This window comes from Ruditapes philippinarum, unplaced genomic scaffold, assembly GCF_026571515.1.
Source record: "Ruditapes philippinarum isolate M1 unplaced genomic scaffold, ASM2657151v2 ctg4574_1_1_1_1, whole genome shotgun sequence".
Lineage (NCBI taxonomy): Eukaryota > Metazoa > Mollusca > Bivalvia > Venerida > Veneridae > Ruditapes > Ruditapes philippinarum.
The window spans coordinates 42,644-68,411 of NW_026851557.1; the positions used below are offsets into that span (position 1 = coordinate 42,644).

At 33.8% G+C, this 25,768-nt stretch overlaps 1 protein-coding gene across 1 annotated transcript in view; it reads right to left on the reverse strand.

Moving 5' to 3' along the window:
• Nucleotides 1-25,034, reverse strand: part of LOC132744567 (uncharacterized) — a gene marked incomplete at its 3' end in the record, with an annotated part of 65,527 nt that extends 40,493 nt beyond the window's left edge. Inside the window, exons 1-6 of the mRNA XM_060733356.1 lie at nucleotides 24,954-25,034; nucleotides 14,822-15,872; nucleotides 11,558-11,624; nucleotides 10,110-10,527; nucleotides 7,104-7,285; nucleotides 4,915-5,754 (exon numbers count right to left, since the gene is read on the reverse strand). Of these exons, the coding sequence (XP_060589339.1) occupies nucleotides 4,915-5,754; nucleotides 7,104-7,285; nucleotides 10,110-10,527; nucleotides 11,558-11,624; nucleotides 14,822-15,861 (2,547 nt within the window). The remainder of the gene's footprint in view (nucleotides 1-4,914; nucleotides 5,755-7,103; nucleotides 7,286-10,109; nucleotides 10,528-11,557; nucleotides 11,625-14,821; nucleotides 15,873-24,953) is intronic.
• Between the last annotated feature and the right edge of the window lie 734 nt (nucleotides 25,035-25,768).

Consider the following 25,768-nt stretch of genomic DNA (forward strand, 5'->3'; position numbering starts at 1 on the left):
TTCTCACAGTTGTATATACATGCATAAAAAAGCTATTCTTTGTACGATTTCATGATTTTCTTTTTTATTAAATTATATCATCCTTTTAATGATAAATAACACAAAACAAAAATATATCTAAATAACAAAACATAAGACATGAAAGGCAAGAGAGAAAAAATTAAATCATACACAGTTTTACTGTTGATAGTATATGGTTTTAAAAGCGCTTTTATATGTGGAAAAACATGTGCATTTATATCCAATGGTGAACAAAAGTGACATAATTCTTAAGAATATTCGAAAAAAGAAAAAAAGTACACTACAATTAGACTCTAAAACAAGAGCCACCGCCGGGCGGGTGTTACGCTTATTTTTTTTACTTTTTCTAAAAGCAAACACATGAATGGCCTAAAACAAATCTTTAAAAAGAAAACTAAAGAAAAAACAATATTTTTTATTTTATTTTTTTTATTGTAATATCTTTATAGGTCTGTCTAGTCACACTCATTGTTTTGTCCAAGTATGAATCATTTCCATAAATAAATGATAATTAAGAAAATATCAGCAGTATTCAATCATTTGACGGTCAAGGCTATTTAGAAGCGAAGGTCATAATTAAATTATTCAACATGTATGTTTGGTCACATGTGTTGTTTTGTTCACATATAAACACAATCCGTACATAATTAACCCAATTATGACAATATAACCAACATTCAATAATGTGACATAATGAGTCAAAGTCACTTTGAGTTGATTAAAAAAACCCAACAAATTTCATTAATTTGGCCTTGATGTTTATGGTCAATTAAAGGTCAAGGTCATATCTATATTATTCAATATGTTTGTTTGGAAGCAAGTCTACTTTTGTATAAATGAAATAGACCTTTAAGTTGACTAGACAGACAATTTTTCTAAAAGGTCTTGTTCGAAAGTTTTTTTCCCCAAATATGAAGATAATCCATTTATTTATAACCAGGTTTTAGTCAATTATAGCAGAAATTAATGACATTTTGATAATTAAACCTTCAGGCCAAGGTCAATCAATTTGAGTTTTATATACATAAAGGTCTTATCTGTCTAAAATGAAGTCAATCCATTCATTAATTAGAAAGTTACAGCCAGTTTTAGGGAAACAATGAACATTTCAATATTTTGACCTTCAAGGTCAAGGTCATTTATCAGTGAAGGTCAAGGTCTTTCTTGTCAACTTTAAGTGTGACTTTGACCTTGGGGGTAGCAACACAGTAATTGCGCTCTGCAAATGTCACATAATGGTGATCACTGGTGACAAGTTATTTTTAAAAAATCTTTAGCTGCTTAAAAGTTACGGAGCGTACACGAAATGTTGACTTTTTAACACTTGACATTTAAGTGTGACCTTGACCTTAGGGACAGCAGCCCAATTATTGCGCTCTGCACATCGTCTTATTATGTTGATCACTTGTGTCAAGTTATTTTTAAGTTATTTTTTTAAATAGCAGTTTAAAAGTTATGGAGCGGACACGAAATGTCGACTTTTTAACACCTGACCTTTAAGTGTGGCCTTGGCCTTGGGGGTAGCAACCCAATTATCGCGCTCTGCACATTGTCTCATAATGTTTAATCACTTGTGCCAAGTTATTTAAAAAACAATTCAGGGGTTTTAAAGTTATGGAGTAGACACGAAAGTGTTACGGACGGATGGACAGACGGACGGACAAAGGGACGGATGGACAGACAGACGGACGGATGGACAGAGGCCGTTCCAATAATCCCCTATCCGCTCTGCGGATAGGGTTTTACAAAGTTATAGCCACTTATAGTAAAAATCAGCAAAAATCAAGCAAAGTTTACACATTTATACTTGAAGGTCAAGGTCATTTATGAATGAAGGTCATGGTTAGTGTGGTGTACTGGAAGGTCTTTTCCCAAGGGTTGTTGTGGCAAAGTATGAAGATAATACACTGAGAACTTAAAAAGTTATGATCAAAGATAAAGTTTGCGGCAAAGTCAACGCGGCCATGATTGTAACAATACTTTTTTTTTCAAAAAAAAAATAATAAATAAATAAATAAGTTGATCTAATAAGATACAAGAAAAAAAGCCTGCAATATCAATATATTGTTGAAATATAATATACCGAGCATCTATATTCAATGATAACACTTGAAATAATATTTGAAAAACAACAACAACAAAAACATCTAACAAATTAGCAGTGTATGTTAGAGCAAATCATTTACAATTTCAGCATCGAGGAAAACTGTTGCCATAATTGCCATCGCTTAATTTATTGGTTCATATACTAGTACATCTGTATACATATACAAAAAATGATACAAAGTAAACGTCAGAAACGCGATAGAAATATGAAATGAAGTTCGCCCCTTCTATGATGATTCTGCTCTTGTTCACTTTCTATTTCTATAATCTCATATTTTTTCCTCTCAAATGTTATGATGTAATTATCTTTGTTTCTTTGGTTACAACAAGTTTATAACAAAATGCAATCAAATGCAATATAATCAACCATGCAACGTTGGACAGTGTTTTAGAATTCAAAACAATATTAGGAAACTTTTGTAAATACTTAACAATGTGTTTTAAAACAAATAAGCAGAAAATGTGTGATTAAAAATGACTAATGATAAACAAATACTTCATTTGCATTAATTTCTATAATATTTACATCATGGTGATTAAAAGCTATTTTGAAAATAAAACAAGCAATTATCATAGAATTACAAGCAAAACATAAGTCCCCTTCCGGTCAGAACCCAAGCGACATTCAGAAAAAAGCCTTTGGCCACTGAATGAATGACTGAATGACATTAATTAACTTAAATCATTTGGGTCCTTAGTTTGTCTGTATCATAGTTCCCCTGCCTAGTAAGGATATTATGTTTATACAACAGATAATCAAAAGGTCCAATTTTCACAGGATGAATTTGTATAACTAATGTTTCAACTTTTTGTATATTGTAAGTTAATTTGTTGAAAGTTTCAAGTTCTAAAATATTATCTCACGAGACAGTTTTTAGGAACGAACAGACAGACGGACTGGCAGACACTCTGAGGATAAATCTTTAAACATCCCTTGTTGTTACCAGAATATAACATTTTAAAAGCAAAATTCTTAAAAACTGAAGAGGAGATAACTCTTGAAAGAAAGATGCTAGACTTATGAACATTGTCATACATGATGCGATTGAAACAAGAACAACTAGAACGGTTTTGGTCACAAAAACATATTTCTCCCAAAACTTTGTATGGTCACTCCTGTGATAACTTGACTTAGCAGGACAAAGTTTATAGTTCTGGCGGTCATTTTGTGCAGCAAAGCGAAACGTGCTAGCGAAATGCACAGCAAGGGATAGTACCGAGCACTCCTGTAAATTTAAAATCCCACAGTAGTTTGACTTGTGAATGACGGACAAGATTTCTTATTTTTAGCTCTGGCGGAGATTTTGTGTAGCAAAGCGAAACGTGCCGGTGATGTTCACAACTAGGGATGCTACTGATCACTCCTGCAAAGTTTGGTGTTTGGTTGAAATCCCACCAGTTTTTTACCTGTGAAGGACGGACAAGCTTAGTGCGGACGGACAGACAGACGGCGAAGGCAAAAGCAATATGTCTCCAAAACATTTTGGGAGACATAATTATCTTAAATTTTTAGAAGGATACCATTTATAGTCACAAAGAAGAAAAGTGAAAACATTACAATTTTCGAATATAGTCACAAACAATTTCCAAATATATTTCAATTTTTAAATAAAAATAATCATGGAAACCCAGGCGCTAGAATTATAATCAAATCACATATGGTGTAGGTGTTGATAATGAATGTATATTTTAAACTTGAAGTTTCAAAAATATTTTCAGTACTTTTTGCATTATCGCGGGATCCAGTTTTTGTGTTAAATTCACCTTTTTCAGTCTATTTGTTGCTATAGCAAAGGGAAAAAAGACGTGCATAATCTCCGGACTATTATCTAACCATATATATATCAAGTTTCAAAATAATATTTTCAAGTGCTTTTTTGCGATATCACGGGATCCAGTTTTGTGGACTAATGTACTGACGGAAGGGGAACGGTAGGGGACTTATAAAACCACTCTCTTTAACTCTTAGTATTAACCTAAAATACCATTTTTAAACAGTGTTACTCATCTATCATGAGGAATCCTATCAAAGTTCACTACTTATATGTAGGAGAAGTCCTAAGTAAACTAATTTTATTACTTTCGGTTTTAGCCCGCTTCCATTCATTTATTAATTTATTACAAAAGTATTATTCATATTTTGTAATCTTTTTATAATAAATTAAAGTTCATGACTTTTTTTACTTTGATCATATCTCAAAAGTAATTGGCAATCGATGTAAAAATGCCATACTTTCCCTTCTTTTTTCGCCTTTTACTACCGTATGTGAAGATTTCTTGAGCCGAATATATTTTCTTGGTGTCTGTAAACCTTGTTGTAAAACGTTCAACAAAAAATCTTTCTTCCCAATGGTTGCCTTTTTCCCGGGCATTGCATAAGCGAAGGAAATTTGCGCCCCTGAAACCCCGACTGCCGTTTGTCCTTCGTTTTTTCCACATTCTAATGACAAATCAATAAGTTCAACTTTAAGCTTAAGGATTGGACGTAGCGCTAATCTATCTGCCTCAAAACTTATTACCTTCGTTTATTTTTCCCCATTACAAAAACTAAAGATTTTCCTCTTCAAGGGAATCAATGCCTTAATTCTTCTTGCATTCCCGATCAATTAAACCAAATTGACCGCGGGTTATTTTCTCGCCTTTAGCGGCGGCTGTATTTTTGGGGGAGCTTTTCCGGATATGTCTTTTTCCTTTTTGGGAACCAGTAACATATTCCAAATATGTATTGGGAGTATTCCTATGGGATATTCAAAAAGATTTTTTTGGCTTGGGCGTACAAATCCTTACATCCAAATTGCTTTGGCATTTTCTTTTCTTCTCATCATTTGCTATTTTGCACTTTTTGTGACATGTAATGTTACAGGTGAGACAGTTAGTAACGTGCTGTCCTTTTGGTAAATCAATTTGCCTTTGTTCTGTTTCTTCAACCTTATACACAAAGTCACTGTTATCATCTATTTGTGTTTTGAATTCCTCAAGTATTTTCATTTCTTTACTTATTTCATCTACTTTATGGAGACCAGCGTTTAATTTTGGCTGGAGGTTTTCTATGTTTAATTCTATAAGCTCTCGTTGTTCAAGAACATCCCTCGTCAGTTGTAAACTTTTTGTGTTCATTGTCTTAAGTTTATCAAAGAACAACCTAAAGCTGTCACACCCCATTTCCCAAAACATAGAAGCGAAATTGGAAGCCTTTTCACTAGTGTTTTCTGCAAAGAGACCGGAGTTGTTAAATGGAAAATAAAGCTCATGAGGTAATTTTGCCTCCCTCAAAGCCGAAAGAACTGGTGGTTTCTTTCCATCTGCAAATGTCACTAAAATGCAAAAGTTGTCCTTGATATCATGTCCAAACAGTGACATGATTGCGTTGAAAATATACCTTTGTGTTGGTGTCAGACGTGCATCAGGTGCTTTAACCAGGAAACATATTGCATCAATGAATACTATACCAGTTTCACCTTCGTTTGAAAATAATGTTCGAATCTGACTGATTATTTCCCTATCTCTCTCAATGCCACGAGTATCTCCAAACCCTGGTGTGTCAATGATGTTCAAGGTGTAATCCAACCGGCTACCTTGTAAAGGATTAATAGTGTAACACGTTATCCACTGTGTCTGCGAAACAGCCTGTGAGAACGAAAAATACAAGATATCGTATTTTGGGGACAAATTCTGTTATTACCTAAATCACAGCTTAAAAGGATACTGAATGACTTAATGACAACAATATTAAAATAATAATATGTACTCAAATCACCCTAAAAAGACAGCTAGGTCAGCTGATATCAAAGTTCAGTTTTACATAAAAAAGTATTTGCACTAGGTCAAAATTTCATAACTGTACATCGAAGCACAAGGAAGTAGGTCACTTTATTAAAATTTAGGTCAGCTGAAAAAGTCAGTTTTACATCTTAAACTGTGAACATATTCCAAATCTGTACATCAAAGTACAAGAAAGAAGGTCACGTTGCCGAATTATCTAGGGTAGCTGATATCAATCTCAAACTGTACATTTGGTCCAAAGCTCATTGCAATAGGTTCAAATAAGAAACTTTAATGAATTTAACCTTTAAGGACAATGTCATTTAAAGGTCAAGCTCTTATCTGAAGTATGTTTGTTTAGTAGAGCGTCTTGTTTTGTCTGCGTATAAAACAAAGCCATACATAAATAACAAAATTATGACAATTTAACCAAATTTCAATAATTTGACATTGACGGTCAAGGTCATTTCAAGCTCAAGGTCAAGGTCGAGTTCAGTTTTTTAAAAGATCTTATCCAAAAGGTTGTTTTGTATAATGAAGATAACCCATTTATTAATTACTGAGTAAAAGTCAATTAAAGCAAAAACCAGTGAAAATGCAATCATTTAACATTCAAGTTCCAAATCATAAATGAGGTAGGAAAATTTGAGTTTAAAGGGATACACAGGCAAAATTTTCACTTCTTTGTTTTGAATTTTTCAGTCATTTATCTGTAAATGTCCTCAAAATGAATACACTAGGCAGTCACAGAAACAAAACCTTTCTCCTTATAAAGAATAAAATGGTGGTTTGCGGGTCAGGTTAGAGCGTTAAGATTTCACAATAATTGTCACAGTGATATCTGGAAACGTTAAAGAACATGTCAAATGAATGATTTATGTTTGTTTCAATAATACTACATCTGCAATATCTGTTATTGTTACTTCCATGGTTTGTTTAAGTCACATTACTAGTTTTAAAACTACTTGGGGGATTCTGTCGGCGTCTAAATTTCTTTCAACATATATAGATATTTTTACGCTTCAAACCTAAAATATATAGAATATTTACAGAAAATCTTGCTGGGACTTTTACAAATGTCATTTTAGCGTGATTCCAGTACATAAGATAAATTTGATATTTTTTCCATAAATTTGCCTGAGTATCTCTTTAATATACACTAAGGTCTTATCTTTATACAAATTCGAGCTTAAATTGCAAATTATTTATAGTACCTGGTTGGTATCTCTGTTAATTTCCTCGTCTTCCAAATCAATTAGTGTAAGCCTGTATGGATCACTCCAACTTACTCCAAGAACATAATTTATCATACCGTCTACCAATGTGCTTTTACCAGTTCCTGTTGCACCAACTAACATAACTGTTCTTTCTTGCACGTTTGTTTTGTTCTTCTCACCTGAAATATGTCAATATTTATATAAACATTATCTGAGTTAAACTGAATAAATATGTCATATGAGAGAAAAGAAAACTACTCGATATGGCATCAAAAGTGACAAAGAAGACCAAAAAATCCCTATATCGCAGATTATATTAGGGCTAAAAAAGTTCAAATCTGCATCTGAAACTGGACATAGTCCAAATTTCAAATTTATAGCTATAAATACAAATATGTACGTCATTTGCTGACAATCTAGGTCAACTGAAATTCATGTTCAAATCTGCATCTGAAATTGATTGTATTTAAAATAAATTGCAATGCTGTACTGTAGTATCATTATAAAAAGGAAGACAATGGGACAAAATCTAGATAAAAGTTTTTAAAATTTTACATCTGAAACTTTGTAAACAATCCTATATAGCTGTAGCTTTATTTACAAAATGTTGGTCACTAGGTCAAAATCTTTGTCAACTAATATTAAATTGAATTCTCGATCTAAAACTGTAAATATAGTCATAATTTTACAGCTAAAGCTTGAATACAAAAGAAAAGTCATCGGTCAACTGGCAACAAAAATGAGAAGTCAACTTTACGTTTAATGCCAAATAGCTAAGCTATATCCTGTGAAGATTCAGGAGAAGAGTTGTTAAGTTCTTATTATATACATATAATGAAAACCCATGACACCCGGGTACAATTTAAACAAGGGCTGTAATTTAAACAAACTACGTAAATACCGACCATACCATATAAAGACGCATCAGACAATGTTGCATTAAGGCTAGCCATTGCGGTTTCGAGGGAAAGGTTTTCAAGTGTTTATTATATACATATCAGTAAAAACCCACGACGCCCGTGTCAGGGCAATTTGACACTTGAAGTATGAGTTGATCAAAACCTGGTAAAGGTAAAGACTTTGATCATATCTAGTGACTTTGGCAATGCAAATATTAACTTAAATTACATATGTCATACTTGTTGTCATGTAGTTGTCATTTGTGTTACAATTCTTCAATAAATGATGACTAAATGGTCCCTGTACACATCTGATTTATCTTTACTTTTACCTCTGTCACACTGAACTTGGTAGCAGGGACCAGGATTATGGGCGCAATACTTGACCTCAAAATGGTTAAAATTTGTGTCAAGTAGCATTAAAATCCCAAAATGAATGTAAACGTTTTGCTCCGAACAAGCATTTTTCAATGACCTCTAAGTGTGACGTTCACCTTTAATCTAGACCTGGTTCATGCACGTGACACATGAATATATCTCTCTATGAAGTTTCATTAGAATCCAACCATGCGTGCAGGAGATATCTTTTAGACAAAATCTCATCTCTATTTTATCATCTTTAGTGACCTTGACCTTATATATATTAACATATATCACATGTTTCACACCCGCAATCAGTATAATGACCATTAGTGTTTCAAACCCTCAATAAATGATGACTAAACGTTCCGAATGCACAATGATATTTTCATCTGAACTTTGACACCTATGTGTGACCTTGACCTCGGACACAGGGACCCAATGGTTGCATGCGACATTCTGCCTTACAATGGTGAACATGTGTGCCAAGTGATATTGAAGTCCCTTTATGTATGTATAAGCTTTGCTCCGGGAAAACGTTTTTCAAAGACCTTAAAGTTTGACCTTGACCTCTGACATAGAGACCTGGTTTATGTGCGCTTCTTAAAGTCGTGAATATATCAGTTATATTTAGTGAAGTTTCATTAAAATTTCTCCATGTGTATAAGAGATATGCTCCGGACAATATTGGACGCCGTCCGCCTGACTGCCCGCCAGGGGAGAAACTTTAATACGACCTGTTTTTAAACCGACTTTTAGAAATAAGAAAATTGCATTAATTTGACATTGATTGTCCAGTTCCATAAAAGTTCAAGGTCACATCTAAATTATTCAATATGTTTGTTTGGTCACAAGTCTTGTTTTGTTCAAGTACAACTCAAAACCATACATAAATAACAAAATTATGACACTTAACCAAAATAAGATAATTTGACCTTGACAGTCAATGTCATATGAGATCAGTTCAACCTTTTACAAGGTCTTGCCCAAAAGGTTGTTTCCTAAAAGTATGAAGATTAGCAGTAGAATTGCTTTTTGGGTCAAGGCCACTGCTATTTTATATAGAAAAATGGTTTCCGAAAGATAACTAGAGTTATTGACAAATGACAAATTGTAATCGAATTTGTTATATAGAAAGGTTATATAAAGACCATGATAAGGATCGCTTTTGTACCCCCTTGCGTCAAGGTAACTGTTACTTAAAATAGAAAAAAATGTTTCCGGACAATAACAAGAGTAAAGAATGATATAATGTAATCATGCATATAAGAATACCCCGTTTGGATTGCTTATTGGATCCCCTGATGTCAACGTAAAGGTCACTGTTACTAAAATTAGAAAAATGGTTTCCGCAGGATAACTAAAGTTAGCAATGAGATAATAAACTTTGGTATATAGCAGACTAATGTGGAGATATCACTTGGGATTGTTGTTAGACTCCCAATATTTAAGGTTCTTAATGTTACTGGAAAAAATAGTTTCGGAAAAAAACATCAGCTTATTGTAATGATTATTGCAACGCAGATAACTATCATAAAATGTCGGTCGAGTTCAAATTTTGCTTCAGACTACTTATTTTTAAAAAATGTAGGTTTGCTGGTTGGGTATGGATCATAGTGATAGCTCAAGTTATCAGTTATGGTAATGAGAAGCAATTCATTTGAAATCACATTATTCTTAGAATTATTCGTAGCTGGAATAAAAAAATTGAATGAATATATTTTTATAAATCGTGACAACACACCGATTATCAGCTTTCTTGTCTTCTCAGTTAGGTTTCGAGCCTTTTTGTTTTCTTGCAGAGGTAGCCTTTTCAAAAGCATTTCTGTATCATTTCGATTAACTTCATACATAAAGTCTAGAGATCGAGCAGCAGCCGACAGCATTGTTTCTACGATATTGCTTGCATCACTGTACGGTCCTTCTTCTTCATCACTTACCATCCGTACTTGAAAAACATACTTTGTATTTGACTTCAAATTGCATACTATTATGGATGGTTGGGTAGCAACTTGAGTTGAAAGAATCCATTTTGAATTCGAATCTACCTCTTTGTAGCGAAGCTGATAATTCATGTTTTTAAATACCTGTTTTGGAGGTTCCCAGGCGAGACAAACGCAATCAAGTTTTACAGGATCAACTAAGCAAGGTATGCCTGGTTTCTGCAAGTATAAATTTTAAGCTATTACATACCTTGCAGTGATTTTTGTCCACATAATTTGACGCAAAAAGTCGTCCTTTTCACAAAAAATATGAAGAAAAATTCACAATTTAATTTATAACTATATATTTATGAAATCAATGTAAGTACTCTTAAAAGTCGCCAAAACTTTTAAGAAGAATTAAGCCATAAAATATCCTATCAGAGACTGCGCATTAGCTGTACAGAAATAACGTATTAGGGCTTTCATTACAGTAGATGCTCAAGACTGTACATAAAGCGCTTTTAAGTTATTTTTAGAGAAATTTGTTAGATATTGGCAAAGATAAAAATGAACATGTGAAATAAATACCAGTTAATTTTGTGTATAAAATGGAAAATTTTGCCGTAAACTGTAAATCTTAACTATTTTATTTACGATGCCTGATGAAATAGCCGATGAAAAAAAATCTTGTTATGGACAGCAAAATTTGATTTCATATAATCAAAATCATCAACAACTAGAATTTTAAATGTTTCAACAGAAAACAGACACATTTCTATTTGTCACAAATTTTCACAAAAAAAGTGTCTTTTTAACTTTATTATCTTACCACGTTTATCATTGATAAAATTGAAGTTTAATTTTGTTATTTCAGATTTGATTAACGCAATTGTAATTCCATTAACTTTACATTGAGCTCGTATTATCAGAATGATTATTGCATTTTAATTTGTAAAAATACTTTTATGAAATAGAATCTTGTAAATATCTTAGTAAAAGGAGCTCCACAGAGATATAAATCTATTCAAGGCATTAAATTTGAAAAGCTTACATATATCAACTTGGGCACTTAAAATTAAATCATAGGGAAAGATATTGAAGAATATATTCTGAATTAAAATGAAAATCGACATTTATTGCGATGTAGCCCAATTTGATGAATTTTTGTACTCATTCCATTTGTATAGACCTACATCATTTGGAATTAAAATCCAAACTTAAGATTCAAGTCCTCTCATGTAAAAAAAACTCTTGAAATGTTACGCACCAGGTTATCTTGCATAGTTTTAGATTGTATATGTATATCTTCTTGAGTTACTTCATTTGCATTAAGCCTGAAAATAGATGGGAAGTACATAAACTTATACCAGATAATATGAAGAAAAAAAAACAAAAAGTCCATCACCGGTAGGGGGCAACTCTCGACTTTTTTTACATCTTCTAAAAGCAAAAAATAAAAGGTTTAAACAAATCTTAAAAAAAATAAGATTAAAGAAAGAAAAAAGTTTTTCTTTTCTTTTTATTTGCAATAGATGGATCTAGTCACACTTATGTTTTCTTCGAGTATGAACGAGTAGTAAAATAAATTTTCAATGATCAATTTTACATAAAAAATGCATATCGTCTAAATCTGTTTGCTATAGGAAAAGTGTGAGAATTTATTAAATTTGACCTTGAAGGTCAAAGTCAAATAAAGGTCAAGGTCACATCTAAATTATCCTAACCTAAAAGATGTTGTATCAAAATATGTAATAAATGCATTTACATAATAAGTTCTAGCCAGTAACAGAAGAAAGCATGGAAAGTTCATTAATTTGACCTTGACGGTAAAGATTACTTCAAGGTAAAGGTCACATCAATATTATTCAATATGTTTGTTTTGTAAAAGGTCTTGTTTTGTCCAAGTATAATTTAATCCATACATAAATAACAAATAAATGACAATGAAACCTCGTTACAGTCAAAAATAGCAAAAATCAGTGAAAATTCAGTAATGTAACCTTCAAGGTCAACGCCATTTATAAAGGTCTCATCCTCAAACATTTTGTGTCTTAATTTCGAGTCAAACCATTTATAATTAACAAAGTTATAGCCAATTACAGCAAAAAAGAGAAATATTTTTATATTAAAGGTCAATGTTGTGTTCAAGTTTGAAGACAATCTACTCAAAAATAACAAAATTATAGCCAATAATACAAACATCAGCAAACATCAAGCAAAATTTAGACATTTGACCTACAGGGTCAAGGTCATTTATGAATAAAGGTCTAGTTTAGTCTATTTGAAGGCCTTGTTCCAAGGACTGTTGTCGCCAAGCATGAGACAATATACAAAGAACTTTTAATTAAATGTTTTGAAAAACGTTAATTTTTTGCGAAACGGCAACGGCAACAACATCAATGACTGAAACATGACATGACTGAAACAATAACTATTTTTTTCTCCGTAAATAGGTTGGGCTAATACAAGGCAAGAGGGCCATGATGACCCTGAATCGCTCACAAGAAACAACTGTTTTTTAGTGCGAGAAACATTTTTTCAAAAGGCAATTTCATTTCGACATCAATTTGCCCCTCTAGTTATATAGTTTTCCGACACTAATTGTTTTATTCAATTCTAAGTTCAGTGAAACTGTACATCTGGCAAGTAAAGCATGTCAACTAACGCTTACTAATTTCCTTTTTAATACTCGAGCCCGTGGCCGAGTGGTTAAGGTCACTGACTTCAAACCACTTGCCCCTCACCGCTGTGGGTTCTAATCCCGACAGGGACTTTGGATTCTTTCATGTGACGAAGCTATCCAGCTAGCTAACGGAACGTCGGTGGTTCTTCTCAGATTCCCCTTCGTGCCTGAATAATGCACGGAAGGGCATCTGAGGTCTTCCTCCACCAGTAAAGCTGGAACGTCGCTATATGACCTATACTGTGTCGATGTGACGTAAAACCCAAAAACAAAAACATACTAGTCTACTAGAGCCTTTTAATTTCTTTTCTTCGTTTAATCAATTTTTAATCAGGATAACAGTTTAGCAACTTGACAATTCAAAAATCAAAAACTGCAGAAAAGAGGGGAAAGGTATCGATTTTTTCATGAAATAATGTCTGGCGGAACAGTAAATATCGTGATTATTTGACCAGCACATTTTCAACTCAAGTGAGCAACTGCTTTTTCTGTAGACAATCGTTTACATTTTTATTTGTAAAATGTATTTGCCTACTGTATGAGGTAAGCAAATACACTATTTTTTGAAGATTTTATTTGGTGCGAAACATTCATGAGAGGAAAATACCGGTTATACGTATATGATGTTTTTTTTTTTCATTTCAACAATTTTGTGTTTGCTTTGTAAAGGCTGTAGACTTCAGACAATTTGATTCTTAAGAGTTTTGGGTTTCAATACTGTCATGCCTCATATTAAAGGCAAAGAAAATGTTGTGGTTAGGGTAACATGTCCGTTTAAAGTAGGTAGGGTATGTAGTGGTATTTATCTTAAGTCATTGAAATTGTGCAGACTGATATCATTTTAAGTGTTTAAATGTCATTTTCATCATTCAGATTTATTTAGTTTGTCTTTAGATTTCCTTTCCTGTTGAGCTGAAAATGTGAAAATGCTAACGCATTGTACTGAAATCGATATACATGTAGTTACTATTCAGTGACCTCATCAATATTTACCAAGAAAATCACCAAAAATCTTTCGGGTCAGACGATTTTGCTAGATAGTGTAGGATTACCATATACATGTATATAAAAGGAAAATCAATGACCCCGTGGGGTGGGGTCAATTTTGACCCTATGACTTTTATTTGAACAAACTTGGTAGACATCCACTAGAAGATGTTTTGTGTCAAATATCTAAGCTCTGCCTCTTTTGGATTTTCACAAGAAGATTTTAAGTTTTTACTATACATGTATACATATCAGGACAAAGTTTGGTGAGCATCCATAAATTAGTTCAGTAGAAAAGGATGCTTACGTTTTTTTTCTATTTCTAGCTCAAATTAGTTTAATAAATTTGATAATAGACTACCTAGAATTGCTACAGACAAAGTTTGGTGATCATCAATCAAATCAACTAGTTTAGTACAAAAATTTTTTTTTTAAGGTTTTTCTATTTTTTACCTCTGTTAACTCCTAAAATGTGTCTATTGAAATGATATGAGCAAATTAAAGTGTGACTGTCACAAGGGTGTTACAGACTTAATTCGAAGTAAAGTTTCAGAAAAGACGATGAATGTTGACACATGATGACGGACGACCAACGACGGAGCACCCCACCCCCTTTGATACTACCAAAAGTTCACCCTGAACCGTCGGTTCTGGTGAGCTAATAAACTTATAAACAGAAAAATTATTGGAAAATCTCATTTTGTTTCGGGATATACAGGGTGTCTAATATCAATATCAACTGTTATTTCGTGCAAGGAGAAAAAAACCTTTCCGTTCAAATACAACAAATCCTATCATTGCCGAAACAGTGTAAACACAACGACTATAAACATTCTAGATAATATTTGAAGCGGTTCTTACCTTCCTTGTTCAGCACCAACAAATTTGGGTATGGTGATTACTTTATGGTTTTGGGATGTTTCATCTCTTCTGTGTCCATCAGCACATATACTGCATAATTTAACTGAACATGCTCTACAGTACATGTCAGGTGTGACGTTCATGCCTCCATTATAACAAGGCTGACAGTAGTTTTGGTCAGTTACTTGGTCAGTTACTTCCGAGCAAACGACTTTGTGTTCCCTGGTGGCTTTTTGTTTTATATGGACAGTAAAACAGTCGAAGCACAGTACTTCATCACAATCAACGCAAATGTGGCAAGCAGTTTTTCCAGTAGTCCCCTTATCATTACAAGGCTCGCACGTTCCTCTCTCGGCTAGTCTATCGTGACATGAAATCGGATGATTTTTTGTCGCTTTTTGTCGTTTATGAGCAGTTGAACATGTGTCACAGTAAAGTTCCTCACAATCTCTACAACTAGCCACTGCATGAATCTTAATATCGAGATGTTTGCATAATTCACAAACAAAAGACGATTTCTTTGATTTTGGAGGACCAATTTCATGACTTTTTGTTGCCTTTTGTAAACGGTGAAGTATAGTGCAATCATAGCAATATGATTCATCGCATTTAGCACAATATGCAGTAGAGATTATGTAATTGTCATCTTCTTTACAAAGGTCACAAAATTGAAAATAATCTCTTTCTCTTGATGACTTTAAATCTTGTATCGTTTCAAACTCAGTAGGAGATACTTCATCTTTGACTGTAACGTCAGAAGACACAGGTATTTCTATTGGTACTGGGTATGTTTCGGGCTCTTTATCATTTTCACTTCCTATAATGTGGATGTTTCCGACACGTACTGCTTCAATATCCCCAATTGTATTTGCATTCTGGTCATCGGTATTTTCGACACTTCCATCAATTTGAGAACATTCATGAAAAATTTCGTTTTCATCACTTGTATCAGATTGAGCATCTAATGTACCTAGAGAGGAATCCCCTTCATACATATTTCCCGAATCCATTATTGTAACTTCGTCGCTGTTGTTGTCCATTTTAAGAATATCTATACAAAAATAGTAGCAGAAATTGCCAAATGGTATAAAGATATCCAAACAATATAGTGAAATATTAAACTCTTAGTTCAACAAGGCAAATTGTGAATAACGCAAGCTACTGTCAATGTCCAAAAATCATTAATCAAAATAGAAAATACGGATTCTGCTTTGGTCGCAGATAGTACAAGTGGGTCACGACTATATCGCTCACAATATTTTCCAAGAAGTTCTAAATTTTATCTTTTAACAAATAGGTAAAACAACCCAACCATCTTGACGCATGCTCACGGTGTCAAGGGTTACGCATCATTTTTTCCGCGTACCGTCGTTAATTTATCATTCTGCAAGCAGCACCGTATTATTCTTATGCAATTTTTCAGAAAGGGCAAGAGGTAAGTTCAGAAATGCGAAAATTTCTAATTCATGTGTTTTTGCTAAAGTTTGCTAAAATTTAAAAAGAGCCCGGTTTTAGCCCTCTTGTAGTTTCAGAGTTATGTCCCTGGACAAAGTTCAAAGTGCAATAATTCCTTTGCACTTGAGTTCTAATAAATGAGATATATCTACCTACTAAGTTTCTTGTTGATACCTGTTATGGTTTCCGAGTTATGTCCCTGACAAAGTTTAAAATGTAAAAATGAACAAAGGGCAATAACTCCAAAATAAGGCAAAGCAGAGTTACGTTTCTTGTGCATTGCATATCAACCTATTGTGATTTTTCTATCTACAAAGTTTCTTGTTGAAATCTCTTATAATCATTGAGTTATGTCTCGGACAATATTTTCTAAAAGGGAAGATAATTCAACTAAGATTTTTCATGTCGATATTTCTGATAATTGTAGAGTAATATCCCGGACAAAGTACAGAGTGTAAAAAAATAAAAGGCAATAACTCTAAAATTAGGCAAAGCAGAGTTACGGCTTTTATGTACTGCACATTTACTCATTGAGATCTAACTACTTACAAAGTTTTATGTTGATATTTTTTATAATTATAGAGTTATGTCTCTGACAAGATTGTTCTAAAAGGGAGATAATTCAAAAACTGGGCTGATCAGAATTATGATTCTTTTAAGATGCACTTTTACCCAATAAGATCTATGTACCTACAAAGTTCCATGTTGATATCTCTTATAATTTTAGAGTTATATCTCTTATGATTTTAAGCTATGTTCTGGACAAAGTTCAAAGTGTAAAAATGAACAAAGAACAATAATTCCAAAACAAGAGCTGTCAGTAGGACAGCAACGCTCGACTATTCTTAGTGCTTGATAGTAAAAAAAATGCTTGATACAGTTACCTCCTCCTGTTTACAGGTTGGGTTGTGCAAAGTTTCAAAGCCATATGTCAATGGACTTTGAAAATATTTGAACTATTACAAAAACTTTAACGTAAATTCTAAGTCGAAAAAGGGGCATAATTCTGTCAAAATGCTTGAAAGAGTTACCTCCTCCTGTTTACAGGTTGGGGTCATGATGTTGAACAAGTGTGCAAAGTTTCAAAGCCATATGTCAATGGACTTTGAAAATATTTGAACTATTACAAAAACTTTAACGTAAATTCTAAGTCGAAAAAGGGGCATAATTCTGTCAAAATGCTTGATAGAGTTACCTCCTCCTGTCTACAGGTTGGGGTCATGATGTTGAACAAGTGTGCAAAGTTTCAAAGCCATATGTCAATGGACTTTGAAAATATTTGAACTATTACAAAAACTTTAACGTAAATTCTAAGTCGAAAAAGGGGCATAATTCTGTCAAAATGCTTGATAGAGTTACCTCCTCCTGTCTACAGGTTGGGGTCATGATGGTGAACAAGTGTGCAAAGTTTCAAAGCCATATGTCTATGGACTTTGAAAATATTTAAACTATTACAAAAACTTTAACGTAAATTCTAAGTCGAAAAAGGGGCATAATTCTGTCAAAATGCTTGATAGAGTTACCTCCTCCTGTCTACAGGTTGGGGTCATGATGGTGAACAAGTGTGCAAAGTTTCAAAGCCATATGTCAATGGACTTTGAAAATATTTGAACTATTACAAAAACTTTAACATAAGTGGTTACGCCGACGCGGACGCCGACGCGGACGCCGACGCTCGGGTGACTGCAATAGCTTTACTTATTCTTATCGAATAGTCGAGCTAATTAGGCATAGCAGAGTTAGGGTGCACAGCACAGCTACCCATTGAGATCTATCTACCTACAGAGTTTCAAGTTGATATCAATTGTAGTTTTAGAGTTACGCTGGAAAACAATATTTCTAAAAGGGGATATAATTCAAATAAAGGTCTGAGCAGAGTTATGGTTCATTTGCACTGCACTTTCACCCAATGAGATCTATCTACTAACAAAGTTTCATGTTGATATCTTTTATTATTTTAGACTTATGTTCAGGACAAAGCTCAAAGTGTAAAAATGAACAAAGGGCAATATTACTACAAAATAAGGCATGGCAGAGTTACGGTTCTTGTGCATTGCACAGCTACCCATTGAGATCTATCTACCTACAAAGTTCCATGTTGATATCTATTATAGTTTAAGAGTCATGTCCCGGACAAGATTTTTCTAAAAGGGGAGATAGTTCAAAAACAGGACTGAGCAGAGTTATGGTTCTTTTGCACTGCACTTCCACCTACCTACAAAGTTTAATTTTGATATCACTTATAATTTTAGAGTTATGTGCCGGACAAAGCACAAAATGTAAAAATGAACAAAGGGCAATACCTCCAAAATTAGGTATGGCAGAGTTACGGATCTTTTGCACTACACAGCTACCCATTGAGATCTATCTATCTACAAAGTTTTATGTTGGTATCACTTACAGTTTTAGAGTAATGTCCCGGACAAGATTTTTCTAAAATGGGAGATAATTCAAAAACGGAGCAAAATAGAGTTATGGTTTTTTAACATTGCATTCCACCTCGATGTCCTGTACCACTGTGTGAAATTACTAGTAAAACAAATTATCTCCAAGAATTTTTAAGTTATGCAATGGACAAGACATCGGACGGACAGATGGACAGAAGGACATGCGGACAGACTGACAATGCGGCGACTATATGGTCTCCCTTCGGGGAGCATAAAAGGTTTAAATGTATCATCAACGTGTTCTATACAGTGTGCAACAGTATTTGGCTGTAATAACCTGAAACTAATGAAAACACTTTTAATACATTTGTACATGTGACACATGTGTGTTCTTGGTGCAAACATTATTTATCCTTTTTCGAAAAGAAAATATAGCAAATGATCACAATAATCATTGACATGAGCTTATCACATACCAGTGTTAAAAATAGTGTGAATTTATGTTGTAAAATCAAGATTACTTTGCGCATCATGCAGAACCATGGCACCGCTTCGTTTTGCGCGGCAATGCCGAATACTTTGAAATATGTTGAATGTTTTCCTATTAAAAATGATATGCTTTCGTAACATGTGCATTTCATATTTGTTGTGCAGTTAAATATCTCTTTGGACTGGGAATTGCATAGTGTATAAAAAGGTTAAAAGGTTAAGGTCTTGTTTATTATAGTGTCACCCCTATTGTAAGGGCCAGCCATTTCTGACTTATGAAACACCCTTTGCTTGCATACCATGTTCCTTCCAACTCCTACCACTATGCCAGGTGCCAGGCCAGGTTATAATTAACTTAATTTAGGTCGACATCTACTAGATATACTGGAATAATTAAGTCAACAACTCCAACACGTTTACATGTTTAGTTTCTCAGCGTATGTTAGACCGAAATACCGTATCTGTTTTGATATTGTTATTTTTCTGTTTGAGGTCCTTATCGAAGTTCCATAGAAAGGAACGTGAAGATGCGATTGGTTTTCCGTCTTATTTGTTATTAAGCTATTGCTCACGAGGAAATTTAATGTCTACAAAGAAACCAGTAAGTAACCATTTCATTTTCCCCTTGCTTATTTGTTTCTATCTTATTAGTATTGATATTTGATACAAAAACGAAAATATTTTCATTTCAATATTTATTTATGGTGTTAATGTTATAAGACGGCCCAGCAGGACTCGAACGGTCTGCCTTGGTTTAAAGTTAGACCACATAACCACTTCACCACCGACTCTAGTAACTGGGCATGCCGTAATAATGCTTAACCAGCTAGTACCTGGTTTAAATTAAGCTTAACTGTACACATAAAAACAAAAAGTCTGAAATAAATTGCTTTTCATTTTCAATTTGAACTATAAAATTTCAAAGTTTTCATCGTAAATCGTTAATAAAGGAAAATAAATAAAACATAAACTTTAATACTTCCTTTAGTATTCCATAGTTTCTTGGTTGTTGTAATTTTATATCCCCAACAAACGAAGTTTAGGGGGCATATAGGAGTCAGTTTGTTGGCCAGTCGATCGGTCTGTCGGTCGGTCTCGACGATAACTAGAGTTTGGAATGAAGTATTGTAATCATACTTGGTATATAGCAACCTTATGTGGAAACCCGTCAGGTATTGCATTTGGACGGTTTCCGGACAATCACTAGAGTTAGGAATGAGATATTGTAATCAAACTTGGTGTATAACAAGCTTATATGAAGACCCGATTTCGGTATTTCAATTGGACCCCATGGGGTCAAGGTCAAAATTACTTACAAGAAATGTCGAACAGCACATATGCCCCCTTACTATCCCTTGACTCACGTAAAACAATTCTGACATTTACGGACCCTTTGACTTTGACCTTTAACCGAGGTCCCCTAAAATGAATAGGGGTCATCTAATTGTTATGACCAATCTATATTTGAAATGTGAAGACTTTTTGATAAATTGTTTTCAAGATAACAAGCGAAAACCATTCTGACATTAAAGATCTCGATGTCCTTGACCTCTGAACTACTGACCCCAAAATCAATAGGGCTCATCTACTAGTTAATACCAATTACTATGTGAAATTTAAAGACTTTGTTATAAAAAGCGTTCAAGATAATAAGCGGAAACCATACTCACATTCAAGGCCCCGATGACCTTGAACTTTGACCTAGTGATCCAAAAATGATCACATTCCCGTTATGACAAATTAATATGTGAAATAAGAGGACTTTGTAGTAAATAGTTTTCAAGATAATGAGCGAATATTATGCTTACATTCAAGGCCCCTGTGACCTTGACCTTTGAATTAAAGACTCCAAAATCAATATGGGTTATTTACTAGTTATGACAAATTTACATGTGGACTATGAAGACTCTGTAATAAACAGAAATCAATAAAATGAGCGGAAACTATTCTAACATTTAAGGCCCCTATGACCTTGATCGTTGACCTAGTGACTCTAAAATCAAAACGGGTCATGTACTAGTTAACCAATAAGTATGTGAAATGTTAAGACTTTGTGATAAACAGTAACCAAAATAATGAGAAACCATACTACCATTTAAGGCCCCTGTGACCTTTACCTTTGACCTAGTGACCCCAAAATCAAAAGGGGTCATCTATTAGTTATGACCAATCAATATCTGAAATATGAAGACTGCGATAAATAGTAACCAATATCATGAACAACATTTAAGGCCCATGTGACTTTGACCTAGTGACCTCCTAATCAATAGGGGTCACCATCTGGTTATGACCAATCAGTATGTGAAAAATGAAGAAATTGTAATAAAAAGTAACCAAGATAATGAGCAGAAACCATTCTGACATTTAAGGCCCTGTAACCTTGACCTTTAAATTTATTTCCCCAAAATAAATAGGGGTCATCTACTAGTTGTGACCAATCACTATGTAAAATATGAAAAGTTTGTAATGAATACTTTTTAAGATAATCAGCGGAAACCATTCTGACATTTAAGGCCCATTGACCTTGACTTTGACCTAGTAACCCCAAAATCTTTAGGGTCATCTACTAGTTATGACCAATCAGTATGTAAATATAAAGAAATTGTGATAAAGTGTTTTAAAGTTAATAAGCGGAAACCATGTGGTCTAACGACACACAGACCGACCGACCGGCAAAAGCAAAACAATATATCCCCTCTTCTTCGAAAGGGGGAATAAAAATAGAAAAATAGTTTTCGGACAATTACTCCAGTTAGGAATGAGATATTGTAATTAAACTTGGTATAAAGCAAGCTTATATAAAATCCCTAGTTGGTAATGCATTTGGACCGCCTGGGGTCAAGGTCAATGTCACCCTTACTAAATATAGAAAATGGTTTCCGGACAATAACTAGACTTAGGACTGAGATATTTTAATCAAACTTGGTGTATCGCAAGCTTATATGGAGACCCCGGTTGTTATTGCATTTGGAGCCCCTAGGGTCAAGGTCAATGTCGCCTTTACCAAATACCGGTATAGAAAAATGGTTTTCGGACAATAGCTAGAGTTACGAATGAGATTATCATTATGATATTGTAATCAAATTTGATGTAAAGCAAGCTTATATAAAGACCTTGGTTGGTATTTCTTTTGGACCACCTGGGATTAAGGTCTAGGTTACCGTTAATGAAAATAGAAAATTGGTTTCTGGATAATTACTAGAGTTAGAAATGAGATATTGTTATCAAACTTGGTGTATAGCAAGATTATCTGAAGATCTTAGTTGGAATTGCAATTAATTGAAATAACTTTTTGTATACCGTTGATTCTTCATTTACTTTAGGTTGAGTTCAAATTTTTCTCCAGAACACTTATTTTCAAAAAGTCAAAGTTGCTGGTGGAGGTATCAATCACATTCAGTGATAGGTCTGGTTATTGTTGTTTTCATGATAAAAATCAAAGATGAAAATCATGTATTCACATCGTTTGACATAACAAATATTTTTTTTCATTGCAGAAAGCACTAATTCGAAATTAAGTTGGACTGTGAATCTATTCAAAGAGTGACAATATCACAGATATTACAGCAAACAATAGTAATAATTAAGCCCTAAATTGGTTTTATTTGAGCAAATGACAAAGGAACTGATTTTTCCATTTCAAGATTAATCTGTGAAGTGAGGAAACGTGACGGTTGCGAATGACCTTCGGATACCTTTTATTCTCTAGTTGCCTTTCTTCAGTTATATATGGATTCAATCGGAAACAACACAAAATCCTCTCTCAGGGATCATTTGTACAAATCAAATACACGCGATAATTTAATGAAATCAAGGGCTCGTAATCATTTAAAAAATTCAAAGCCCCAGGCCAGAATTAAAACGTTAGAAGAAGAAGAGATTATGTGGTCTAAATAAGTTCTGGGAAGTGGCAATCCAAAATAACTTGCTACTTTATTGTTATATTTGTTTTGGATTAAACTTTGTTCTAAAGGATGGCCAGGAACATAGGGATTGAAGTTTTGGTCCCACTTCTCAGTTAAAAGTGGACAGAAATGAAAACTGGCGTTATATTTCGTATCATGAAGACTCAAAACCCAGCCAAGGAGGGCTCAACATACGATCCTTTAACCGAAGTCAGTCGTTGCATATGACAATGTTGAACAACCAGAAAGATGCATCGTTAATTTGTTTAAAATGTACGTCAGAAAGTGAAATATAGTACAGTAATTGATGCATCAGTCGCAACCAACTAGGCGAAACATTTTCTCAACTGTGTCAAGCCGCAGAACACTATGGTTTCTAGACAAATAATTCTTTGAGAGGTTTCGAGGCATTTTTCGTATTTATGCATTTTCCTCCGTTTTTTAAAAAGATAAATGTACTTCTAGTGCTGTCGTCCAGATGGGCAACGATGAGTAAATGCCAATAAGTTAATGCAACATTAAGTTAACCATTATGGTGCGGTGCCCGTCTGGCGCTTTTGTATACGGTGCCACAATTTTAGGTGCAGACCAATGATAAGGTACGAAGAAAACGGTCAGTTCTTATGTGTAAAGAATTAAACTACTTATATTTGGGTGCAATATTATGTACATTCTATTCATACATATATTTGATGCTCACAGTAATTTTGATTGACAACAGAGATTTTTTTCTGTAGTATCCCAAATTATCATTTTCTCCAAGCCTGCTCCAGCTTTTTTCATTAAAACATGAAATCGTATTCATTGATAAAAAGTAGGTAAAAACATAACCTGTAATGATCATTATATTCCGTCAACAAACTTTTATACACTTACTTCAAAGCAGTGGCTTTCATGTCGTTTTTCTATCACGAATGTTCTTTTCCAATGTTTGTATTGTCTAAATGATACGTGATGCGCGCACAATGTTAAAATGTCGTAAATGATGCGTAAACCCTTTACATCGTGACGTTCCTTGTAAACTTAAAAGTCTTTGTGCAATCTCTGTTGCGTCACTTTAAAAATTATTGCAGATAGATTACATCAATGACCAACAAATGATCAACAAATTAATCAAGATAATCTTTAATGATAAAATTAAATACTGATAAATAGGAAAATGGGGCCGAGTCTGGGAATGAATGACATGATGTTGATCGGATACAACCATCAATGCGCTTTTATGAAAAAAAATCGAATCATGATTTTGGAATGAAAGTGTGACATTGACCTATGAGGTAAGAGACCTGATTCATGGTGTATGACTTTTGATCTACAAGTGTGAATTTGACATCTAAGCTAATGGACCAAATTCTTGCGTGCGACACATTGTCATCATGTCTTACACATTTATGCGTGTTTTTTATAATCCAGCCATCAATGACATAATTGTTGATCGGACACGAACGTCAGTGCATTTTTATTGAAAATGTTCTTTGAAGTCAGACCTTTGAGCGTTGATCATGACAGTTTGCCCGAATGTGCCAGACATGTATATAAACTTATTCTAAAATCCATCCACCGGACAAAGTTCGGACGGAAAGATTAACGGACAGATAAATGGACAAATAATACAAATAATATATGCCTTCCAATTTTTTGGGCAAAGAATTGACCCTTCTGGTGTTTGAACCCACAGCCCTAAGATCAAAATACAGTTGAATGTAATTCTAGCCTATTTGAATATTTTTCAAAACAGAGGTAATGCATTAGTTATTTTTTAAACAAGAACAATGTGACATCATGGTTTGATGACGCCCTGGATGACAGCGCATGAACACAGTACCATTTGTTGGTCTATTAAAAGTAATGTGGACTTACGAACGGCATTTCGGTTAAAAATTTTAATGGGCTTACCTTAAACACTTTGTGAGCTGCTAAAAGGCAATCATTCAAAGGAAGTGTACACTGAAAATAAACATTTATTCACTTAATAGGCATCTTATATAGTCGATTTAAATACCAATCATAGAACATATATATAAACATATTTACAGACAAATTATGCATATTATAATTTAAAACATACAAACATATAGCACGTTATCACACAAATGCTCTCTTAATTTCATAAAGGAGACTAGATAAATTTAAAGAAATATATTGCGTGATATTTTGTTTGTAAACTGACACAGTACCTCTTGTTATGTTCATAGTTATGAAAATGGGATACCCCCAAGTTGAATGAAAACTATAGTAACAAGATATCGATGAAAGCAACTCATACTATACAAATGTGGTAAGATAAAAAATATGATAAACAAGATCGACAAGGAAAGGCGGCGTTCAATGAACGCAACCCCACCCGACCCAGCAATTAGAGCCAGTGGCAAGGAGCAAAAACAACTGGATTAGACAAGGACTTGTAAAGGATTAACGATAGGAACATTTTGTTTCTAGCAAAAGAAAACCGAATGATAAAAGCATCAAAAGTTTTGAATTCACAAAACAAGTTTCAACTGATATCAAAATTTAAATTCTCATCTGAAACAGTGGATAAAGTCTTAATTCTAAAGCTACCTGCAGCTTTTATTACAAACGAAGGCCAATGGGTCAAGATCTAGGGCAACTGTTCGCATTTTAATCAGCATCTGAATTTTCAAACTTCAATGCCAAAAAATAGACCACTGGGTAAAAATATTTGTTATGCATTCAAGTCTGTATCTGAAATT